The following is a 25858-nucleotide window of genomic DNA, read 5'->3' on the forward strand; positions in this document are numbered from 1 at the left end:
GAGGGGGCAATCAGATGCCCTCTGAATCTGGAGCTCATCATCACTGTCGCCCCTACTCCCACTCCTCACCTTGTTGGACTTTCCACTTTCTGGTCCCTCCCAATGCACCTGTTACCTTCTGGATCTCCAGTGGAGCAAATATCTCTCCTTTGTTCCTCTGCAGACTGTTCAGCGCTATAAGACATGGGCCCACTGGAAGTTATTCTTGTAGCCTCAGCTTTTGGGGGCCAGAGGTAAATGAAAATATTCATAAAGCACATTATTTCTTTCTAATGGCATGTACCCAGATCATGCAAAACAGTTGATTTGATTTTTTACCTACTTGGCTTTTGTCATGTCACAACCTTCCTTCCTCCTCCCTTCCTTCCTTTGTTCCTTCCTCACGATGGGGGACCACCCACATGCATGATTTCACTATTTTGGGGAAATGTTCTATTCCGTAGAAAGAGAGATTACAGTGTCAGAGCATCCTCTGTTGCCTTGGCATGCCCAGGTGCTGCCAGGGCTTGAACCTAGACCATACATTCAGGGCAACACACACTCTGCACCTGGCTAGCTGTCTCTCAGGCCCTACTCTGTTGACATTGTCCTTGAACATACACATTCACATTCTGAAATTGTACTAAATTCATGCAAAATGTAAGTCAAAAGGGGGTGAAAAGCACAAGTGCCCAAACTTCCTCTGTGTGTGAGTCCTCACGTGAGACCAGTGGAATCAAGGGACTTAGCACCAGAACCAGCAGGTAGGGCTGGGTGTTGATGAAGCGGTGGACCCAGTGAGAGCAGATGTACTTCAGAATAAGTAGTGGCAAAGTTATTGAATCACTGGGGCCTTAGGCCCAGGCTTGTCTGTAGAGAATATATGAGAGTGTGTATTGAATATTTATTTACATTATAAAATAAATCACCCATATCTCTCTCTCTCTCTCTCTCTCACACACACACACACACACAGTCAACAATATTTCATTTTTAATGTATAAAGAAATATACACCATGACTGGAAATGTCCAGCACCAATTGACATGGGAGCATCCCTTGTTCAAAAGGGGCCAAGTGGTGGTGCACCTGGTTGAGTGCATATGTTACAATGTACAAGGACCCAGGTTCAAGTCCTTGGTCCACACCTGCAGAGAGAAAACTTTGCCAATGGTGAGGCAGTGCTGAACGTGTCTCTCTGCCTCTCTCCTTCTCTATCTCCCCCTTCTCTATTGATTTTGGGCTGTCTCTATTTAATACATAAACAAACAATAAAAAAGAAAGACATTTTTAAAAAAGGTTCTGAGTAGTGGGCCAGAAAAATAGCTCACTTGGACAGTGGGATGTTTTGCTGTGTGTGTGACCCAGATTTGAACCTGGCCCCAACCTTATTACAGGAAGCTTCAGAGCTCTGATATCTCTCTCTCTCTCTTTCTCTCTCTCTCTCCCTCCCTCACTGTGTGTCTCTATTTTAACATGTTGTGAAGAGCTAGGTAGTAGTGCACCCAGTTGAACATATGAGTTACCATGCACAAGGACCCAGGTTCAAGCCCCTTCCCCCTTCCCTTCCAGAGAGGAAGCTTCACGAGCAGTCAAGCATGTCTGAAGTTGTCTCTCTTTCTCTCTCCTTCTCTATCTCCCCATCCCTTATTGATTTCTCTCTGTCCAGATCAATAAATAAAACAAAATAAATATTTAAAAATATAAAGTTATAAATAGGGACTAGAGTAATAGCTCACCAGGTAGGGTATGTGCCTTGCCAGACTAGAGCTCTTGTCCTGTGTTGTCTCTTTAGTTGGAAGAAAAAGCAGTGTAAGACCAGGAAAACAGCACATGTCTGAGACCCTGACTACACACCACACACACACACACACACACACACACACACACACACACACACACACACAAACACACACACACACACACACACACACACACACACACACACACACACACACACACACACACACACGTGACAAAGAGTTTTAAGAATCAGCAGAACCTAGGAGCATCCCATCAAGTGTGGAGGACATGTCTGAGCTGAGGCTTCATGCACCTGCACTGAAATGCCTTCACAAGTGGCCTGATGTTCCCCCTCTTGTGCTGTTCCCCCCTTTACTCTCTCTTTTCAGAATCCATGGAGGAAAACACTCTTTCAATCCTCTTTGTCTCTGTCCACTTGGTTTAATACTTCCCCCATAGAGAGTATGACTATCACTGGGCAAAAAAAAAATATATATATATATATATATATATATATATATATATATATATATATATATATATATATATGTATATATATATGCTGCTGATAAAAGATGGATGTGGTATTGCAATAGATCTTTTGGTACTGCTAGCCTCTTTGGGCTGCCATCTACTCTCCATTTCTCAGTACCACAGGAGTTGCTTCCATTTTCTGAAGTCACCCCAACAGCTTGTTGGAAATCAGTCCCTTCTGTCCTCAAAGAAGCAGCTGGAGGTCTCACTGCCTCTGTTTATCCAGGAGACCCAGCCTGGGGAAGTGGGCTGTAAAGCCAGTCAGAATTAGTTTCAAATGACTCCTCCTCACTTTCTGTTTGACTTAACAAATACATGTGGCTTTACCTTCCTGTTTCAGATGAGGAAACTGAAGCTCATAGAGGTTGAGAGGCTTCCCCAAGGTCTCACAGTTGGGAAGAGGCAGAGAACTGGGTTTTGAGTCTCTATCTCCAGCATGCTAGCCCTGCATTGCAGTGCTTCTCTGTGCTAACTGCTTGAATAGGAAGCCTCTCCCTGCACTCATCAAATGCAAGGGTGCAACATCCAAACTCACTGCACTTCCCTAGTTTCCTCTTTGCAACCAGACAGGATAATTTCACATGATAATTATAGCACTTGACATTAGAAATGCTTGTGAAATACTTTCCAAGACTTTCTACAAATCCCCATAGTTTCACTCTTCTAATTTTGATTGAAGTATCTTCTATTATTTATGGAATCCCACCCAATTTTCTTATCCTGAGTTTCAAAGTCATTGAAGGGTAGACTGAACCAACCTTTCATTATTCATTGAATCCAATCTAAATGGCTTAACCTCACTGTCAAAAGGTAAATCCAGCCAGTTACCTCATTGTCTTCTCATATTTGTTTCTGGCTTTCTACCTGCAGTCTGCCTGATGCCCCACACCATCCCCCAGTTGCAGAACTTTCTGCTTTCTGCTTATTCTAAGCATATATATATATCAGAGAAAGTGCTTCACAAGAGGTGAAGCGGGTCTGCAGGTGTCTTTCTCTCCCTCTCTCTGTCTCCCCATCCTCTCTGAATTTCTTTCTGTACTATCTAATAAAATATTTATTCATTTATTTATTATATAGAGACAGAGATAAATTGAGAGGGGAGCACAGATAGAGAAAGAGACACACACACCTGCAGCACTCTTTCACCACTAGCAAGGTTTTCACCCTATAGTTGGGGACCAGGGGATTGAACTTGGGTCTCTGTGCTAGCCGTAGTGTGTGTACTTAACCACATGTACAACTGCCTGCCCCCTAGGCACTCTTCTCAGATACTGTCACTCACCTTTCATCCCTCCCTGTTCTGATCCTGACCTCTGTCATCTTCCTTTCTTGGTTATAAAATCCATGAGATCAGGTGCATGTCTTCTTGGTGTGGCATCTGCTGAGTCTCAACATAGAGAAGGTTCCATGCAGACACACTGGGGGAAGATTTTTTCATTCTCCAAGTCTCAACTTGCTCTTGGGCACACACTGAGCCTTTAGAAACACTTGTGGATTTGTTTTTGATGTGCTCAGCATCTGCTCAAGTGTTCAGCACTCAATGAGCACTCCATAAATTGTATTTTTTTTAAATGACAATCTGTTACCACATAAGGACAAACAGAAATTACTCATGCTCTTTGTGTAAATAGATTTATGCCATTCTCCTGCTTAGGAGCTGAAATAAGGATGAGGGGAAGAAAAATCATGAGCCTTGTGTTTATTTATTTATTTTTCCTTTTTTGTTTTATTTTATTTCTTTATTGGGGAATTAATGTTTTACATTCAACAATAAATACAATAGTTTGTACATGCATAACATTCCCCAGTTTCCCATTTAACAATACAACCCCCACTATGTCATTTATCATCCTTCATGGACCTGTATTCTCCCCACCCACCCACTTCAGAGTCTTTTACTTTGGTGCAATACGCCAATTCCATTTCAGGTTCTAGTTGTGTTTACTTTTCTGATCTTGTTTTTCAACTTCTGCCTGAGAGTGAGATCATCCCATATTCATCCTTCTGTTTCTGACTTATTTCACTCAACATGATTTTTTCAAGGTCCATCCAAGATCAGCTGAAAATGGTGAAGTCACCATTTTTTACAGCTGAGTAGTATTCCTTTGTGTATATATACCACAACTTGCTCAGCCACTCATCTGTTGTTGGACACCTGGGTTGCTTCCAGGTTTTGGCTATTACAAATTGTGCTGCCAAGAACATATGTGTGCACAGATCTTTTTGGATGGATGTGTTGGGTTCCTTAGGATCTATCCCCAGGAGATGAATTTCAGGGTCATAGGGTAGGTCCATTTCTAGCCTTCTGAGAGTTCTCCAGACTGGTCTCCACAGAGAGAGGTTGGACCAATTGACATTCCCACCAGCAGTGCAGGAGGGTTCCTTTGACCCCACACCCTCTCCAGCATTTGCTGCTGTTACCTTTTCTGATGTATGACATTCTCACAGGAGTGAAGTGATATCTCATTGTTGTCTTAATTTGCATTTCTCTGAAAATCAGAGACTTGGAGCATTTTTTATGTGTTTCTCAGCCTTTTGGATCTCTTCTGTGGTGAATATTCTGTCCAAGTCCTTCCTCCATTTTTGGATGGGGTTATTTGTTGTCTTGTTGTTGAGTCTGGCAAGCTCTTTATATATGTTGGTTATTAAACTCTTATCTGATGTATGTCATGTAAAGATCTTCTCCCATTCTGTGAGGGGTCTCTTGGTTTGGGTAGTGGTTTCTTTTGCTGTGAAGAAGCTTTTTAATTTGATGTAGTCCCATAGGTTTATACTTGCCTTAGTCTTCTTTGTAATTGGATTCGTTTCATTGAAAATGTCTTTAAAATTTATGCGGAAAAGGGTTCTGCCAATATTTTCCTCTAAGTATTTGATAGTTTGTGGTCTAACATCCAAATCCTTGATCCACTTGGAATTTACTTTCGTATTATTTATTTATTTTTCCAAGATGAATAGAACAAGAGAACATGGATTCCAATTTTTTTTTTTTTTAAGAAATGATACATTAACAAAATCATAGGATGGAGGGTGTACAACTCCACACAATTCCCGCCACCTAATCTCCATATCCCATCCCCTCCCCAATAGCTTTCCCATTCTCTATCCTTCTGGGACCATGGACCCAGCGTCATTGGGGGTTGCAGAAGGTGGAAGGTCTGGCTTCTGTAATTGCTTTCCCGCTGAACATGGGCATTGATCCATACTCCCAGTCTGCCTCTCTCTTTCCCTAGTACGGTTAGTCTCTGGGGAAGGGGAGCTCCAGGAGGCATTGGTGGGGTCTTCAGTCCAGGGAAGCCTGGCCGGCATCCTGATGGCATCTGGAACCTGGAGGCTGAAAAGGGAGTTAACATACAAAGCCAGACAAATTGTTGAAGAATCATGGACCCAAAGGTTGGAATAGTGGAGATGAAGTGTTGGGGGGTACTCACTGCAAACTCTAGTGTACTACTGCTTTCAGGTATATATTTGCCCTAGTTTATGGATACATGTGAACATATGCTCTCTCTCACAGAACCTGGTCTATATCTAGGTTTTGGGACTTTGTTAGGAAGTGAACCACCTGGGATGGAATTAGAGAATACTATGAAAGGAAAGGTCTCACCTGAGTGATTAGGCTGAAGGGTTGTCCTTCCACACCTGAAGTCTCTGGACACAGTCTGAAGTGAAGCATGCTGGGGTGGCACTCTTTGCTTTGATTAGGTTGCTATCAGCGGATGCAATATTATTTGATAAAAATTGGGAGAAGCATACGGGAAAGTGGGCCCTACCCTAGGACTGGGGGAAGTTTAGGTTCTATAGTGTAAATGTGAGGTTCCTGCTGTCTTAGGGTTCAAGAAGACAATGGATAGTTATTGTTATCATCACATTATTTGGTAATTGGGTTAACTTTGAGAAGTCCCTTTGTTAGATGTACAATCAATTTTCCCCCTCTCATATTAATTAAATAGTTATTTATATGACTAAAATTTAATAGGTGTGTACATAAACATCATTCCCATCACCAAAAGATTGTGTCCCACACCACCCACCCACCCCCAGCCCCACCCCCCCGCCAGCCCAGGAAGCTTCATGTCCACCCTCCCACTCACCACAGGCTTTTTACTTTGGTGTCCTACTTTCAATTTAGTCAGATCCTGCTTTTAGTTTCCCTTTCAGATCTTCTTAGTCAACTTCTGTTGATGAGTGGGATCATCCCATACTCATCTTTATCTTTCTGACTTAGCTCATTTAACATAATTCCTTCTAGCTCTGACCAAGATAGTCAGAGAAGTTGAGTTCATTGTTCTTAGTAGCTGCATAGTATTCTATTGTGTACATATACTGCAGCTTTCTCAGTCACTCCTCTGTTGTTGGGCACCTGGGTTGCTTCCAGGTTTTAGCTATTATGAACTGTGCTGCTATGAACATAGGAGTACACACATCTTTTTGGTTGGGTGTTATGGAGTCCTTGGAGTAGATCCCCAGGAAAGGAATTACTGGGTCATATGGAAGGTCCATGTCTAGCCTTGTGAGAGTTTTCCAGACTGCTCTCCACAGAGGCTGGACCAATTTACATTCCCACCAGCAATGCAAAAGGCTTCCTCTGTCCCCACAGCCTCTCCAACATTTGTTGCTGCTGTCATTTTTGATGTATACCATTCTTACAAGAGTGAGGGTGTATCTCAGTGTTGTTTTTATTTGCATTTCTCTGACAATCAGTGACGTGGAGCAGTTTTTCATATGTTTGTTAGCCTTTTGGATCTCCTCTGGAGTGAATGTTCTGTTCATATCCTCTGCCCATTTTTGGATGGGGTCATTTGCTTTTTGGGTGCTAAGTTTTCTGAGCTCTTTGTATATTTTGGTGATTAGTCTCTTGTCCAATGTATGGCATATAAAGATCTTCTCCCATTCTGTGATGAGTCTCTTTATTTGTGTGATAGTTTCTTTGGCTGTGCAGAAGCTTTTCAATTTGATGTAGTCCCATTGGACAAGTGAACATGGATTACAATTTTTTTGCTGGCATGTCACATAACAGGTGTGAGGCTTCCAGCAGCTAATTTGCCATTAATGACAGTTAATGTGTTGAGTTTTCAAATGATTTACTCTTTTATGAATTTAGGGGATTCTCTGTCTCCCCAGCAAGAAGTTTAATCACAGTCCACTCTGTTCTTTACTGGGGAAGGCTGAATCTAAAGACTGAAACTTGGGCAATAAGCATTGTGTTGGAAGAATGAAACAGACTACAACCCAGTAAAATTAAGTTTAATGAAATGGAGATATATATATATATATATATATATATATATATATATATATATATATATATATATATATATATATATATATTGCCCAAGTCAGAAAGCAAGACTTACGACCGAATTCTCTTGGCAATGCATGGCAAAGGGACCTTGTGGAAGTGTGTTTCTTGATTCTCTGTCATAAATCACAAGAGAAAGTCTATATTTGCCCCTCTCTTCTGAAGTCTTTATCTTATCTTGGTTCTGTTTAAAAGAGAAACTCAGAAAGTACAGTTGAAAAACAGCGAACTGCATGACCACAAGCATAGTCTCTCATCATTCACTGCTGTTTAAAAGGCCAGGGTGTTTGAATAGTTGGCATAGTAGAGAGGAACAAATTTCTGATGAATTTGCACAAAATAAATTTGAAACAAGGCAGCTTAAAATAAATATGATTCCTTCAACAAGCACCTCTCCCCTACACACCATTCACTGAAATTATGGCTTAAAATTTTCTTTCTAGGATTGGCAAGTTTGCTCACTTGTGAAGGTATCTAATTTCTCATGTGCTTGCCCCAAGTTCCCTATCCAATTAGACCATATGGAAGTGCTATTGCCCAGAAGGAGGCTGAGGTGCTATAGATTCTCTCATTCATTCTTGCTCTCCCTCTTTATCTGCCTATCTGAAAAAGTCAACTAGGAGTACTGAAGCCTGGAAATGACAAAAATTTACTCATTTATTTTGCTTATTTTTCCTACATTTGAAAGGACAGAGAAAAATTGAGAGGGGAGGGGGCAATAGGGAAGAAGAGAGGTAGTTCTGGGGACATAGCATAATGGTTATGCAAAAAGATTTTCATGCCTGAGACATCAAAAGTCCTTTGTTCAAACCCCAGCACCACTGTAAGCCAAAGTTAAGCAGTGGTCTGGTAAAAAGAGAGAGAGAGAGAGAGAGAGAGAGAGAGAGAGAGAGAGAGAGAGAGAAGAATAGAGGAATAGGGACTGCAGGCTTGAACCCAGGTCTTTGTACATAGTACTGTGTGTCTGGGGTCAGGTAGTGGCACACCTAGTTAAGCACATAGATCTGTACAAAGATCTCTTCAAGCCCCTGGTCCTCACCTACAGGGGTACTGCTTCATGAGTAATGAAGCAAAGCTGCAGGTGTCTCTCTCTTCCTCTCTCTATCTCCTCTCCTCTCTCAATTTCTCTCTATCTCTATCCAATGATAAATTAATAAATAATATTAGGAAAATAATGTGTGTGCTCCATTGGATGTACACAACACCCAAAAGTACTTTTATTCAGAGATCATTTTATTAAATAAAATAGAATTTTTGTTCTGGGATTTTAAGTCAAATATTTGAGATGTACTCTCCACAATATCCTTTATATTTTTTGAGATGATAACTTGGACCAAGATGGTCTACATTTCCTTTTTCACAACCTTCTGTAAGACTACCAAAGAAAACACACAGCAACTTGCGTCTGGATTTTTCTTTCATTCCAGTGATTTTTAGTAAACCCCTCAGAGGTTTCTGGAAATCAAAGGAAGTTTTTGAATGGCTGCTTGTCTTCTTTTCCACTATTGCAAACGATTTTACAAGTTGAATGTTACAAGATCGAGGTCTCTATTACATTGTTGGTTTGCAGTCAAAACCTACTTGGCCAGATAGTGACATCCTGAACCAATAGTAAACTCTGACTGAAGCTTATGAATAGGATAAAGCCAAACACCACTATTCTTCTGAGAGCTTTGCTTGCTGGAATAAATTATTGATTGTTTGAAGTTCAGTCGAGGTGTCTCAGGTTCCATGTTCTTGATCATCTAAACCTTGTCAGTGTATTGGGGGAAGAAAGTGCCAGGGGGATTTCTGCTTATTAAAGTACACAATCTGCATACTTTAGGTCCCAGAGGCCCAGGTTCAATACTTGGTACTCCCTTAGACCAAAGCTGAGAAGTACTCTGGTCTGTATTCTCCCTCTCTCTTTCTTTCTCTGAACTCTTCCTTTTCTCTCATAATATATAAAAGAATCTTCAAAAATAAATTAAGAGAAAGGGGATGGTTATGAACAACAAAACGTGGAAATGGACTTTACCCTGCAATGTTCTAGTGTGTTTTTTAGACAGATATATCCATAGTTTAACGTTTTAAATTACCACACAAAATAACTGAACACAGAAAATCACGGACTTCTCCCCTGCAAACAATGAGGAAAAGTAGTGATTTGAATGCAATGACTCACACAGAAGAAATATGGTTTGTTGGACAAGATGTGCTCTGTTGAAGTAAGACTGAGGATATGGGGGGGCAGCCTGGGAGGGTGCTGAGTGGGTGTTAGGCACCCAGAGCATAGTGATATAGAGGAACCTAAGCTGCTGGTGCCTGTGGTGATAAGAAATTGTACCATGCTATGACAACTGTCTTGTATATCATTACTTCCCTAATAAAAGAATACAAAAAAAATATCTAAAGAACTGTGGTTTGATCTTGCTTTTCAAGTCAAAGACAGGAGGGTTTGTGCCTCTGGACCCACATGAGGTCACGGCACACTGCAAAAAGAGAAGCACCACAAATGGTGGAGCACTGCTGTAGTTTCTTTTCTCAGTCTCTCTCTTTCCCTCTCTACCTCTTTCTCTGTCTTTTGTTGTGATGGAATGAAAAGAGAAGGAAAACTTGCCTGGATCAGTGGAATCACACAGGTGTGAAGCCCTGCAAAGCCCCAGTAATAAAAGATAGAGTTGATGTTAAGCAGAGCAATTAACCTAAGATAAATGTCTCTGAGTCTTGGAAATAAAATCAGAGTAAGGTCATTTCCAAATTAGACAGCAAAGAGAGAAAGGGTATAATATTCTCTGATTTTAATCACCTTGATAATGTTTTTTTTGTCTTGAAATCCCTCCACTAGTATCCTGGAATATAGAATACTGACATAAGATATGTCTATTGGACACCTCCTGCCCACACTGTTGCCAGATGGGGGAAAAATGAGACCCAATGAAAACCAGGACTTGTCCTCAGAGGTTTGTATCTGTGAGAAGATGTAAGTAAAGCTCTTCATTCTGAAATGACACCCGTAGTCTTTTAGCTCTTATTGTGTATAATTCTAAGACAAGCATATTCTTACAGAAGTATGATTTCAACAGTAGTGCCAGGGCTCAAAACTAAGTCACACACCTGACCTATTGGGAAGACTTAGAAACACTCCTGATTCGCAGAGCCATGAAAAGAAGAGCATGGTAAGCTCTGGAAAAATTCATCACTCAAGCTTTTCAGGGAGTGCATTTTCTTTCAACTCTGCATCTCCCAATTGCAAAAGCCAATAACAAAGCAATCTCACAGCTCAGCAGTGAAGCTACTTTTAACTCTAGAATGAGATCATTGGGTTCAATAGAAAAGCTTAAGTATCACTTAAGGTGAGGCCTGCTTGCATGTAATAAACTTTGGGTTTGGGTTGCTTGCTACCATAAACTCTCTACTATCCTCCCTAAGGATAGTGTGTGTGTGTGTGTGTGTGTGTGTGTGTGTGTGTGTGTGTGTGTGTGTGTGTGTGTGTGTGATAAATTCTTAAAATGTTTCAAAGAAACTCCTGTTTAAGACTTCCTGGAACAGCTGAGAATCCATTGTTATTATACCTTGAACTTCAGTCTTCCAGTTTCCAACTCTTTCTTCAGTGTTCACAAGAGAGCCAGAGTCTTATTCCCTCATTAAGGAAATATTTATTGGAGAGTTACTAGGTTTCATAGTACCATGTCAGATATTAATGCTGTGAAGGAGAAAGCAACTTGAAAAGTGAGGGACTTGGCCAAGGACCACCCAGAATAAGCTCTCTCCACTTACTTTGTTTGCATAAAGTCACTTTGTGGGTTGGAAAACACCTTGAATTTCATGCTGTAGCCAACATTCTGTAAATACCAAACATGTCCCCAAATACCAGGTAAGTGGAGCTGACAGATAATTAGCTCAAATGTCCCTTTTTGTGGAAATGTTGATAGCAAGCACAAAATAATATTTGAAAATCAAATTAATCAAAATGATGTGTGAATAATTACAGAGCAATTACCCAGGGACACATGGATCAGGTGAATTTCCTGCCCCATTCAGGAATGATGACAGCTATTTTGATGGTATTTTTCCAGTATCAACAGAGAGAATATGCTGGCTACTCATACTGCATGTCTTCTGAGTGGTGAGTTGTACTTTACTTTCACCCCCATCCCTTTTTAGCATCTTTCTTTTAAGGATCAGGTAAACTGTGTGCTCAGCACCAATTTTCATTCTTCAAATAAGGCTACTGTAATTTTTTGTACCTTGAAGACTACATAACCTGAATATATTGTGCACATGGCACATTAACAATCTCAGGAGAGGAGAATTTAAGTTCTCAGGTGGATCTGGGGAATCACAAATTCTTGGTTATATTCTACAGTTCTAAATGGAGTGTACTTGGTAAGTATATCCTGATTTTCAGAAAGCATATTGTCAAAAAAGTCGCTGTGCTGTGACATCGCTACAATTATAGGAAAAATGCATTTACTTAGCATTTGGGAATATAGTGATAGTGTCATCTCCATCAATGGCTTCATGATTTCTAGTCCTTGATTTATGCATCAGTTGGTTCCTTCTTTTATACAGTATAAATATATGAAATCACTTATGGCATTAAATTTTTATAATATAAGGATCATGCCTCTCCCAGGTGGGATGGTATATGTAGTGGGAGAGTGGGAATTAGACTTTCTTTCAGTCCCTAGAGAGAAACTGACTACTTAAATTGCTTTTGTTCTTTCTACTTTTAATTTTTGAAGTCTGACATTAATGGACTTTTGTGGAAAAATATTAATATGATGGTAAAAACCTTATTTTACTGTTCCATAAAGTATAATTAGATAAGGCATGGAAGACCTTAATCATAAACATTAGACTAGAATCTTTTGCAGCCCAAGTGTGGTGTGGTGGATAAAGCCTTAGACTCTAAAGCATGAAGTCCCTAGTTTGATCCCCCTTATTCCATGTGCCAGAGTCATGCTTTGATTAATTCATATTCCTTCTCTCTCTCTCTCTCTGTCTCTCTCCCTCTCTTTCTCTCTCTCTCTCTCTCCCCCCTTCCTCCCTCTCTATCTATCTCATAAATTAATCTTTTAAAAAAATCTTACAAGGCAAAGAAGACTTTGTCATTAATTCCTCCTAAGAATCAAAAGAATTTCTCTAATTCAAATGTTCATTTTTGTGTGAATATTTATTAACTGAAAGCTAACTGCAGCAGAAAAGAACTGTGTGAACAGTCTATCCAATTAAATACAATATCCCATTTGATCACATTTATAATATTTCATTTTTGCCTATATACAGACCCAGTCTGACATTCATTTTTCTGAAACAGTTTCACTATTTGGCACAGAAGTCTGTTTACACAAGAGCTTGTTTCATTTGCCATTTATTCCAATAACTTGAGAACAATTATTTGCAGCTAAATCTAACAGTATTTGTACATGTAGTTTCAAGCTAAAATACTGCTAAAAAATTCCAACACACATGCAAGTCAATATGTTTACATAATGACATATATTTATTATAAAACCTGTAACTCTAAGAACTTTATAGAATGTGAATACAGAGTCACTCCACGCACTTAGAAAATGTGGCCACATCAGAGACAGGAGCTGCTGTTGGGCAGAAGAGTTCCTGCATTCAATTGAGTTGACATGGGCTGGATACTCAGACTATTCAGGAACACTACGGTACCACCTTCGAATGGCTCCATAGCTCACTTCACACAAAACAACAGTACATTTTCAAGTATAAGCCCTTAGCAACCAAGAAACTGGGAGCGCAAGCAGTATTGGCAAAAAGCACTTTGATTATGCAGGTGGACTCTGTTTTAAGCAAAGTCGATATTGAAAATCCAAACATATAAAACAGATAAATCAGAGAATCATTGCCTGTATTATAAAATGGTTGCTTGTGTTATTTATAAAAGGATCCCAAAGTTTCCTTTAAATGACAGTGCTCATAATGCATGTAAAATACAATTTAATTTGCAAAATGTCAATTCACATGGGGCTTTTGCACATAACCATTTTTGAAAAGAAAAATGTACCTATATACAATACAAAACTCTCTATCTCTCTGGATTCAGGTTAAGTGTCTTATTGTGTTGGTAAAAGACACTTCAGACAAAATTTAATCGTTTAAGCCACTAGAATATAAAATAAGTGTTGCTTCTGAAATACAGAAATTCCAGAACATGTAAGAACTTGTGGTTTCATATTTACAACCTTGGGTTTCATCTTGACAATGCAGATCTTTTCATAGCCCATTTATGCTAGCTTTCTACAGGCTGTAATGTTGAGTCTTATCGTAGTTTGCAGGAATTTGCTTTCTTTTCTTTGAGTGGGGGGTTTCTTTTTTAGTTGTGTAGCTAAGAAGAAATGTTAATGGTGGTTACACTGGAGCTAGAGTTTATATCTCATTGCACAGAATCACCTTTAAAGATCCAAGCCCTGTGTTTCATGTCTCAGTAGCTGGTTGGTGGCTAGCATTTAGGTATGTTTCTTTAGAAACATGAAGCCCCCTGTCAGGGGTGTGGAGTAAGGAGTTGGGGAAGAGATTCTGGCTATTGTAATTCTGTGCCCCTCAGTATATGGCATGGAAAGAGAACCTGGTATGCAGGAAGAGATACTTAGTGAATGAATGAATGAATGAATGAATGAATGAATGAATGAATGAATGAAAAATATATATTGGAGTTGGGAGAACTGTTGGGGAGACTTTCTTCACTCTGGCATCCAATCCTATGCACTTCAGTAATGTGTACAACCAAAAGGCATTCCCAAAGCTGCAAAAAGTACAGCACCCCTTTCTTGATCCTTATACCCTTTTTGTAAAATCCACAAATTATTATGCCCTTGGTGGCATGGAAATATTTAGAAAAACTGAATCACCTTAGAAGTCAGTGGACAAAACAGAGGAAATTGGAGGGTCATTTCCTTATTTATCAACTGCTAGAAGGAACTGATAGTGGCACACAGGTGGACCAAAGTTCAGAACCAAATTAGACTCAGAAATTGTGTCCAGAAAGAGAAATGATTTCTTAGCGTGGCTCAGTACAAAATTAGTCACAGGTGTGTTCAGAAATAGTGAGCACAAGTAATCAAACGCTATAATTGAAAGGTATCACCATTTGCCATCTGTTGGGCAGACTTATAGATAAGTTCCAGGCAAGGTCATGAAAAATGGTGTTTAGTAGGTAAGAAGAATTCCATTGTGCTAATGTTTAGACCACTTACAAGATGAAATAGAAGGGAAATAATAAAACCTAGCTGTTGGAGAAAAAAGTCTTAAAATAAAATATGTTCCAAAGCCTTTGAGTGGATGATGGAAAGTAATATAGTCAGTGGGGATGCTAACAAGTTAATAAGACTTATTAATAAGTTAAATATTTGCACTTGCACTGGAAAATAAAACTTCAATGTATATGGCACATTGTGCTTTAAATGAAATAGTCTGCCCCACAGTCCAATCACATTTTAAAATCAAATGGAAATAAAGCACAAATTTAAAAAGCATGAGAATCTCCAATGAGTCATAATTATTAAGTAAAAGAGCTTGTGGATCTGAATTCTTCCAGGAGGCCTCTTTTAAAATCATGTCACTAAGTGAATAGTAAACCATCCTTATTTAAGACACATAAATGAGTCTTTCTATGGACAATGGCATTTCCAGGAGTGACTTAACTTTTAGGGTAATGCTAAGAACAAACATCAGAATGGAATCACTACATCAACCGTTCTCTCTACTCACTTCAACCTCAAAATGTCTTAGTAAGATATGAATACTAATTTTCTTGGTAATCACCTCCCCAAATACCTACCTCCATTGTTTGTGTGTTTCATCACATACACAGAGGATTTCTGAGAAGGAGGCTTCACTCAAAGAAGAGGTGTTTTCCAGAAGCTATCTCAAAGTCCAATTAGCATAATGCTTAAGCCCCTTTTCTGGGAATCACAAATGCTCTGTGTATTAACTTTCTCCTTGCTCAGATCACTACAGTTCACCATATCCAACTAGATCAGATGGACTTAAACAAGATTCACGATCCCTAACAAAAGGGTGCACAGGTTAGCTTGTCACTGTAGATACGATACGTGGTAGAGTCTACACTGTGAAAAGCATTTCCCCCCAAGTGCCTTTTCCGTTTATATGTAGACAATCGCCTTCTATTGTTTAAATGATCATTCTGCACCATTACTTATTAACCCACATTTGGTTATAAGTAATTTCTAATTGAAAGCCTATCACATGACTTGTTTATAGTGACAGACCATATAGGATTGGTCATTTAAAGCTTCAAAAGTAAGTTATCAGGGTCCACTTCAATCTCCACATGATAATAAAGGATTATTATGTGAAGTAACCTATTTATGAAAAGGAAACAGTGTGCTTCTTTCAGACACCATCAATTGCTTTAATAAGGAATTGAAAAGCTGGACTACTTTATATGCAGATCACCATCCCAGTTGCATAAGGATTTACAATAGACAAAACAAAACTATTTTTTGTTGTAAAGAAGGGCTGTTTGTTTTAATCACACGCTAATGTTTGCATCTAAAAATTATTCACAGGCAAATAAGGCTTCAGAAATGTTATCTAAATTTGGTTAGTTAAAATCATTTTAGTGCTAAGGCTAGAATGAAAGGCTTGCTCAAGCTGACAAGGAATAAATTCAAGTAAAACATGTCTGAGGAAGGCTGAAGGGGACAAAAAAGAGATGCTTACTTTCTTGGTTTGGGTACTGAAACGGGGTCTGGAAATGCAACCAACATATGGGTTGGAAGCACCCCTTCCATGGTTCATTAAACTCAACAGGAAAACACTGCTTCCTCTGAAAGTGTGAGAATTGCGAAGGACTCTGAGTCTAACCTTTAATCCTCAAGAAAATGAAAAGCAATGTATACCTTTGTCTCTACTACCTCGAATTTGCAGAGGATTTACTGGGGGAGTTTAAGTTTCACCTTTGAAGTCTTCCTTCAAGGTATAGTTAATGGCTCATATGTCTTTATTAAATGAGGTGTGTGGCGGCCTCTACTGGTGTGTGTTTATAGAAAATGTTTCAGTAGGCAGAAAAAATATTAATTTCAATTAAAAAGTTAGAAATACAGACTCTTTCATTTAAATATATAAAAATATCTAAATTTAATGCAGAAAAAATATATTACAAGTTGTGTAATGTACTCTGAATTAGGAAAATAATCTAAAACACTGACCATGTTAGTGTAAAATAATGATTTGCGGGAGGGCATTAATTGTTCAATTCACTCTGGTATTGGGTTAAATATATTTTATTAATGAATTACTTATCCCCACTGAGGCGGTTTATTACCTCTAGTCCACTGTTAAATCTCCTTAGTTGACTTAAATAAAATCACTTAGAACAAACCCAGAGGAAAAGAAATACTTTACAGTTAAATCTCTAAAGTCCTACAACTAGATAGTTGGACAACAGGCTGGCTTCTATAACTCAAGCAAATAGTACGAGTATGCTGACTTAATATAGCTGGCATCTGGATCTATTTTACAGTGTTTTTAATTTCAAAAATACAACACATCAAAATATGTTCAATTTATCAAAGCTAAAAGCAACATTTAAGTAAAGTACTTAAAGTGCAAAGGCACTTTAACACAAAGAAGTGATGCCTAGTGGCTATGCTTGGTAACTGAAGACTGAAATACCAGATAGCATTATTTACAAAAGATTTTAGAGTCTCAAAAGATCTTTGGAGATCTTCGACAAAAAACACACTGAGGAGCCATTTTCCTTTGAAAAAGCCTGCTTACTCACTCTCCATTCAATACCATCTCCTCTTTCCATTCCCACACTGGAAAAAAAATAAAAAGAAGAAACAAAAGAAACAGAGCCATAAACAAAATATTTGAGGGGGAAAAAACCTGCACTGTCAAAATATCCATGTTAAATGACAATTTCTAAGAAGAGAAGGGGGTGGGGGGAGGGGAGTGAGAGAGAAATAATTTAAAGGAAAACTTGAAAAAGCTGGAGCTTTGCTGCACACCCCCTCCCTTCCAGACACTGTCAAAGTCCCTCCACTGATGCCTGGGAAGAGAGCTCACAGACAAACACAAAGGCAAATGCAGCGCTTGCTTCCAACAGTTTGGAGCAGCAGCCTTTGATGCCATGGGGTTGTAAATGATTTCCCTTCACAGCTGACTGATCGCAGTTTGTTTTTCCAGAACTTCGAGGTAGTCTGGTTCTGATTGCGGCTTAGCTTGCAGTAAAGGGTGGTCAGGCTTTGACTGGCCCACAAAGCATTTCCTGGGAGTCCCATATAAAACAGTCTTATTGATTCTGTCTTGGTTTTGGCGTCGAGATTCATAGGAGGGGGTGAACTGCCTTTTAGGAAGGGTACAAAAGTTATAGTGGATAAGTCCGGCACTGGGAAGTTCCTTAACTCGCTCGGCGACGTTCTGGTACAGTAGCTCTGGCTCTCTTGGAGTGGTCTGCTTCTCCAGCAACCCTGTGGCACTGATAGTGTAAGCCAGGGGGGATGGCTCTTCCTTTTTCTCTTCAAGGTTGCCATAGCTGAAGTCCCGCAGGTTTCGGTAGTAGGCTACTGGGTCCCCCTCCTTCTGCATGTAGATAGGGTTCTGACACATCTGGCCCACAGGTGGGGGGATATAATTGTAGACGTGGCCATCAGTCTTGTCCTGGGTCTCTGTGTTGTAGGAGCCATACTGTAACTGGAAAGAACTGACATCTATGTTGGTGGCACTCCTGGGAACACTTGGCACTCCCTTTCGGCGTTTCAGAACAAACACGAATAAGCCAGCCCCAAAGCAGACTGAGAGAATGAAGACCACCAGCAAGCCTAAAATCAGGACAGACAGGGGAACTTCAGTGTGGAGCTCAGGATAGGAGCTGGGAGATACGCTCAGTGAACCAGGAATGTCTGTGTTGTGATTCATTGACAAAATGGTGCCATCAGCCAGGTTGGGACTGTCTGGGCAAATGGCCTCCCTGCCCAGAAACTTGAGGATCTCCCCGGCATGCTTAGCGGGGGACTCACAGGTCACCTCATTGATGATGACAGGGGAGTTGGCATGTTCTGTCCAGTCCTTCAGCCCCAGGATGTCACAGGTGCAGTCCCAGGGGTTCTCCTGCAGGTCAATCTGTATGAAAGCCGGTAGCTGGTCCAGGACCCCTTTGACAGGCAGGTGAGAGAAGTGGTTGTTGCGCAGGTTCAGCCTGGTCAGGGCAGTGCCCCCAAAGATGTTGTCAGGCAGGGAGCGCAGCAGGTTGTTATTCAGAAAAAGCAGCTGCAGGTTGATCAAGGGGTCAAAGGCCAGTGGCTTGATCTCCTTAATGACGTTGTACTCTAGGTAGAGATACTGCAAGCTCTGCAGTCCTTCAAACATGGCGGGGTACAGCACCTCGAGGTAATTGCCATTCAGATAGAGCCTTCGCAAACTGGTGAGGTTGGAGAAGGCTCCTTCTTGGATGATGGCTATCCTGTTGTTACCCAGATGCAAGAGATCTAGGGAGCTGTATTCTAGCAGGTCATTCTTATAGATGGTCTGGAGATAGTTGCCAGTCAGGTAGAGTTTCTTGGGGCTGGTAGGCCTGGGCTGCAGGTCAGAGATGTTGGTGAACTTGCACTCTTGACAGTTGACATTGAGGCCATTGTCAGAGCTCTGTGATGTGCAGATGCAGCTGCTGGGACAAGTGAGTGGCACTGGGGACTTGGTCTGGTAGACCATGATGGGGCCAAAGCTCTGTCTGTCCTTGGACACAGTGACCCGGGGTGTGGGGCGGTTTCTCATTTTGGGTGGCCGGCTGGCTTTGGGCACCCTGGTGGGGTTGAGGGCAGAATTCATCGTGGGCCTTTGGATGTGGGTGTCTGAGTGGCCGCCCCTCTGGCCACCATCACTGGCTCCCAGGCTCTTCCGGGGACACAGGTCCTGGCGGGTCAGCTGGGTCACATCCTTGCCGTGCAGCCGGAAGGGGGTCTCACAAACAATCTCCCCCACGAACACAGTGATGGTGTCCAACCAGGCCTTGAGGGGCAGCAGGTCGCAGGTGCAGTTCCAGGGGTTCTCCTCCAGCTGGATCTCCATGATGCCCCCGATGTGCTCCAGGACCCCTGCGAAGGGCATGACTTTGAGCCGGTTCCCTCGCAGGTCCAGGTGGGTCAGCAGGACGAAGCGGAACACATTGCTGGGCAGAGAGAGCAGAAGGTTGTCATTGAGGATGAGCACCTTGAGCTTGTTGAGCTTGCTGAAGGCCCCAGGCTCAATGGCACTGATGTAGTTGTAGTCTGCCTGCAGGTACTCCAGGCTCTCCAGGCCCAGGAACGTGTCCTCCCTCAGCACCTCGAGCTTGTTGTTGTTGAGGTGCAGTCGCTTGAGGGTCTTGAGGCCGCTGAAGGCCCCAGTGCGGATCTCTTGCAGCCCGTTGTTGCCCAGGTGCAGAGTGATGGCGTTGGAGTAGTTGACGAAGTCGTTGGGGTACAGGCGGCTCAGGAGGTTCCCGTTGAGGAAGAGCTGGTACATGCGGTACTGGGGCGGCTGCAGCAGGCTGATGGCCGTGAAACCTTTGTTCTCACAGTTGATGTTCAGCACATTCTCCTTTTCCTCGCACGCACAGCGCAGCTTGCAAATGTCTTTGGCACTTTTGCGACTTTCTGTCTGTAAGATCCCGGCCACGGTTAACAAACTGACGACCCAGACGCTGCTCAGCATCTTTAGGCACCTTCAGTGGCCACTCAGGTACCTCCAGGCAAACCTTGGGGACCGGGGCGGGGGGAGCAGGAGGTGGCAGGGATGGGGTGGTGGTGGTGTAGGCAGGGGGTGCGGGGTGAGAAGGAGACAAGGAAGCCCGATTACAATGGCCCCACAAGGGTGAGCGGGTGGCCCAGTGAAGTCACTGCGTCTCTCCTGGCCAATCCTGCGCCCCAACTACCCCCCCACGACCTCCCCGAGACGCCCCCCCCACGCACTTCCCGCTCCCTCCTCTCCCAACCAGGCAACACACAAACTGGCACCTGATTCCCCCACCCTCAGCCGCCCTGCAGCCCACCTCTGGTGTACTAGTAACCGAGTTGTCCTGCTCCAGCCCAGCCCAGCACCTCCTTCCCTGGACTCGTTCATCTGGGGCTAGCAGGAGAAATAGCCTCACTTATAATTAATTAATTTTAAACTGCGCAAAAAGGGTGTGGGGAAACCAATAGGGGCACTCGCGGTGGGGGGGGAGGGGCGGCAGAGCATAGACAGTGCTGGGGTTAGGGGTGAGGTGGGGTGCGGGTTACTCACGCATCAGGAGAAGATGGGCGCCTTCTCCGCTGCAGTCCGCCCGGAGTTCAGCATCTTCGGAAAGAGAAAGGAGAGCGAGGTAAAAGACGCTGCCGCTTCCGGGGGGGACACCCTGCTTTCTCTAGGCTTCCCTCTTGGCCAACCAATTCAGCGGGGCGGTGTGTGTGGGGGGTAGGGATGGGTGAGCATAAATGAAAGATCCAGTTGGTGGTGGCGAGGAAGAGGAGGGAGGCCCGGGTGCAGGGGATCCCAGCCTCTGCTAGGAGCTGAGGAGAGCGGGGGAGGGGGTGAGGGAGCGGTGCGGGTGGCTGCTATGGTTGATCCCTGGCGAGCGCTTCAGAGCGGGTGGCAGCAGTGCGCCCAGCAGTTTGAATTTGCCAGGCTATGCTGGCTCCCCGCGACTGGAAGCGGGTGACGTCAAGGGGCGGGGGGGCAGCCCCCGGAGAAGGGAGGGGGCGGCGCTTCCCGTTCCCCCCCCCCCCCAGCCCACCCAGCTGTATCAGTGCCTCTGCGGCGACTCCTCCTCCCTCCCAGCCGGCGGGCTGGCGGCTAGGGGCTGGTCGATCTGCCCTAAGGGGGGTTCTCCAGCACCCCCACACCCCACTGCCCCCTCTCGGGGGGCGGGGTAGGCCGGGGATCCTCTGCCTTTCCGAGTGGTTTCTTCAGCCTGCTCCTCCCTTTGGGGGTGGCTGGTGGGGATATCTCATTCCAGATTCCCAAACTGGGGACCCTGTCCTTCCCAGTCAGGTATATCTGTGTGTGGGGTTGGGAGTGGTCTTTGCCTCTTTTCTGCGGGGCTGGGGCCCTCCCGCCAACCTTCTGGCTCAAAATCTCCAGGTGCCTGGTGCCCGGTGATGGGTGCCGGGTGCTGGGCGTGCATGCACTGGAGGCTCTGTGTAGGAGGACTAGGAGTTCTCCTAGGGGATAGGCGCTTTCCTCTCTGAGCTCCCTCTCCGCCCCAAAGCTGTACTTCTGGAGATGGGGTGGGGTGGGAGTGGTGACTGGCTAGGGTGACACTTGGCTGGGGGCTGAGAAACAGCCTCAAACCTCAGTTTAGACCCTGAGATCCAGGCAACACAACCCTCAGAGCTCCCCTTCCCCACCCTGTCTCCACTGCCCAGGTTTATACTTAGCTACAAGAGATGCAAATATGTGGGCTGCTGTTGTTTAGTGTGTGTGTGTGTGTGTGTGTGTGTGTGTGTGTGTTTTCCTGAAGGCTGGAGAAGAGGTGTGGGAGTCAGCAAGGCTCTGCCAGGCGGGCAGGGCTGCCAGTGGGAGCGAAGGGAGGGAAGTCTCCAAGCTGCAGGCCCCAGGAACTAGGGCATAAGAGCCCAGAAAGAGAGCAGAGGCAGGGGCATCCTGGCCTGAGCCCCAACAGCCTTGGGCTTTCAATTTGCTTGCTTATTAAGTCTGTTACCTGCTTCTGGTTCTTCCCTTTGCACTGAAAAAAAGAGGGATACAGAAGCAGGCACCCCATCAGTTCAGCCATGCACTCCCCATCCCCCTAGAGCCTTGAAAGGCAGTGTGAATGGCCAAGTATTGACTTTCTCTTTCCATCTCTCCTCTTTCCTCCATTCTCTGAAGCTCAGCCCCCCAACTGGAATTCCCCACCCCAAGGAAGGTGTGCTCTGTCTATAAGATGTGAATATCTGTGGGTGGCTGGACTGTAACCAGAGGAGAAGGAACCAAAGAGAGAATGGCAAAAGAAAGCAGCCAAGCCAAGTGCCTTTCCTGGGAAATGTTTCCACTCACTGTCTTTGCCTGTTTATAGTTCTGACTGCCCCAGACTGATTCACATTGCAAAACAGAGACAAGGACATAGGAAACAGGAGCTTAGGGACCAGGATCCCCAGCCTTGCCCCCCACCACACACACATGAATGCACACTCACTCTTTCCTTGTTCAGTTCAGGTTCTGGGGCTGCTTATCCCAGAGAAGTTGGCCCCTCCCCAAGAAGGGTTGGGAATGGTTATAAACTTGGGCAGGAAAGCAACCTGTGGCTCTGGCTGTCTCTTTTGGAATTTTCCTTGAGATTCCCCCCACCTTTTCCCTCCAGGAGGAGTCTTGATACCCCTGATTCAGGTTTGATCTTGGGCAAGACTTTCTCTGATTTCCCTCTGTGCCAAACAACAACTTTGACAGAAGCAGTCCCCAGAGGGGCAGAAGCAGCCTGGGATGGTTGCCAGTATCCCTGTGCCATAGCAGCAGTCCATGAAGGCTGTGGAGTGAGGAAGGGTGCCTGTGTGTGTACATGTGTGTGTGTGGGGGGGCACTTGTATTCCCAACATTCCCCAATGCAGAGGATCCGAATTCCTGGACACAGGTGGATCATTCATATTCACTCATCTAAAAAACACATCTTAATGAGGTCCCAATTTCACTGCACTTGGAAGCCAAAGAGCAAGCTGGGATGGACAGGGCCTGAGAGCAAGTGGGATTCTTTTTCTAAGTTCAAGTACTCCTCACCCAGGAAGTTCTAGCATCTGTTCTAGTACTAGCATCTTCTTATCTATATGAGAAACCCCAAGGTAGGCTTTGGGGCAGCTGGTTCTAAGCACCCTACTGCTCAGTGCCAAGGAGGGGACTGTCCCTGGGAACCAGCACTGCTATGCCAAAGTCCTGCCCTTTCCATAAACTCTTTGGGGAAACTGAGAATGAACCAAGAATCATTGTCGCCGCAGTGCTCAGACATAGCAACTTCTCCTGAGGATGCCATTAAAATTTGCTCTCCTTGAGACAGCTTACTTTACTGGGAAAGGAGAGAGAGAGAGAGAGAGAGAGAGAGAGAGAAAGAAAGAGAGAGAGAGAGATGCGCTTCAGAATTCTTAATCCAGAGAAATTCCATGGCATACTAGCTGGGGAGGAGATGCCACTAGGGACCCTGCACTGGTTCTGTCACACATCTTTCCTCGCGATCTCCCAGTCTCCTCCTACAGGCGCACTCCCTGGGCCTCTGATCGGCCTGAGCTCTCACCTCTGCCATCCTCGGGAGCTCAGAGATGGGGAACAAATCTACCCCCAAAGCCCACAAAACACTTTCCCTAACTTTCCTGCAGCCTGGCTTCTCAGGAATGGGCGCCTTCACAGCACCCCGCTCTGGAAAAGCTTCTGGAAGGCAGGGCTGACGGCCCCAGGGAGGCAGAGGCGGACTCTAAAATAAGGCCAGCACTCTGGCTTCTGGTTGGGGCGAGGGTGGCCCCAGCGGGGACTGTGTTGCCAGCGTGTAGTCTGCATCCAACGGGGCAAAGTTGGCTCCGTTGGCCAGGGTTTCGGAGCTGCAGGTCAGTGCGGAGCTGGTGGGGGCGCCTATCCCCTCCTCTGGGAATAGGGGTTAGCTGAGGCTCCTTAGGCACTAGGGAAGCCTTTATGGGGTGTGCAGCTTTGGGGTGGTACCCATTTGTCTTCCTAGCCCCAAATCAGGGCAATGCTACTTGGGGTCCTCGGGCACCTGGCAGAGGGCGCCCAGGCACAATGATGGTGGGCCGGGCCAGGGAGGGAGTGGGGGTGCCGCTCAGCTCCTGAGCTTCCCATGCCCCAGGCGTGCACCCCAGCCTATGGCCCCCAGCCCCTGCCCCTTAGCCCCAGGGAGCGTCCCCAACTTACGCATCTAGCGCGTCCCCCAGGCTGTTTTGCCTGGAGGTGCTCCTTGTATGGATGAGGCGGGAGGCGGCGGGGGTTCGGGCTCAGCAGCAGCGCGGCTAGCGCCCCCGGGGCTAGCAGGTCCCCACTGGGGCGGCTCGAAGGCGGGAGGCGCTTCTGGAGGGAAGGAGGGAGAGTGGGGGGAGAAAGGGAGGAGAGGAAGGTGGAGGGGAGAGGGTGAAGGAAGGAGGCAGAGAGGGAGGGACACTCCTCTCCCTCACTGATCAATCACCCAGAGGATCAGATGTTCCCTCTGTGGCCCAGGAGAGAAGCGGGGGACACCAGCTCCATCTCTGGGGCTCGGGAGGAGAGAGAGAGCAAGCGCTTTTCTGCACCTCGCTTCTATCGTGACGCCCAGCGCTCGCAGCCCCACCCCAGCGAGTGACAGGAGGTTGGCAGTCCTCGGGGTGCGGGGGTCTGAAGGGGGACCGCAAGTTGCGGACCAGTGAGACAGCAACCAGCCCTGCTGGCACCAGGCGCCCTCTGTGTGACGCGTAGCCTGCCCTCCCCAGCTCGTGCCCGGTGCGTGGAGTTGGCAGAGCTCTTTCTGGACCCTCTGCTTGGAGAGCAGGGCTATCCTGTGAAGGTGCGCTCCTGTCTGACTGCCCCAGCAGCCTTCCTGCCTCTGGCCCAACTGGCTCCTTCTTCTTCCTCCCCACGTAGTCTGGATGGATGCATTGCCTTCAGTACAACTCCCCCTCTCTTTTTTTTTCCAGCCCTGAGCTTCAACCCCCTATGTGGTTGAGCTGCTCCAGAGAAGGGGAAGGGAGAGGGGAAAGGGAAGGGTCCCTGGGTTCTGGAGGGAGGCGCACTTTTCTGGCACGTTGTTTTTTTTTTTGGGGGGGGGGCTGGAGGAGGCCAGGGTGTCTGCCTCCACCCCAGGGGCCTCCCATGAAGTGGCAGTTGCTGGAATCTAAAGCAGAATAGGGCAGCACCCAAAACCTTTGCCCTCCCTCCTAGCTGAGCTAGAGCTGGCTGAAGGAAAGCCACCCTATTCCCTGGCCCCCCTCACCCTCCAGCAGAGTCCCCTGGCACCCACTTTCTTAGGGAAAATCAGTAACATTCAGAGAGAGACTGGAAGTAGAGGGAACAAGTAGAGCAAGACTGGATTCTTCTGTGAATTCATGGATACTGGAGACTGTTGGCTTCCAGTGTTTCCAGAAGGTTCTCCACTCACTGCCTTCCAGTGCACAGTGGCCCTCACCTTGGGGAGGAGACTAGGTGTGTATGTGTTGGGGAGGTTCTGATCTTATTCCTTCTTTTCTTGGTCTAAAGGTTTCCATTTCTTTTTTTATTTTGTTTATTTATTTTGGATAGAGACACAGAGAAACTGAGAAGGGAAAGGGAGATAGAGATAGAGAGACACCTACAGCACTTCTTCAGTGCTTGCTCCTGAACCCCCACCTCCGCACACACACACATAGG

At 44.7% G+C, this 25858-nt stretch overlaps 1 protein-coding gene across 2 annotated transcripts; it reads right to left on the reverse strand.

Moving 5' to 3' along the window:
• Positions 1-12891: 12891 nt before the first annotated feature.
• SLITRK2 (SLIT and NTRK like family member 2) lies at positions 12892-24476 on the reverse strand. 2 transcript variants are annotated; one of them, XM_060183207.1, is made up of 3 exons: positions 24398-24476; positions 20795-20848; positions 12892-20267 (listed from the first exon to the last, which is right to left on the reverse strand). In XM_060183207.1, the coding sequence occupies exon 3, from the start codon at positions 20222-20224 to the stop codon at positions 17687-17689; it is 2538 nt and encodes an 845-aa protein (XP_060039190.1). In that variant the 5' UTR covers positions 20225-20267; positions 20795-20848; positions 24398-24476; the 3' UTR covers positions 12892-17686. The 2 variants fall into 2 exon arrangements, with proteins under 2 accessions (XP_060039190.1, XP_007534487.1); XM_007534425.3 differs by lacking the exon at positions 24398-24476 and having other exon boundaries at positions 20795-21199.
• Positions 24477-25858: the final 1382 nt, after the last annotated feature.

Source organism: Erinaceus europaeus, chromosome X (genome assembly GCF_950295315.1).
Source record: "Erinaceus europaeus chromosome X, mEriEur2.1, whole genome shotgun sequence".
Classification (NCBI taxonomy): domain Eukaryota; kingdom Metazoa; phylum Chordata; class Mammalia; order Eulipotyphla; family Erinaceidae; genus Erinaceus; species Erinaceus europaeus.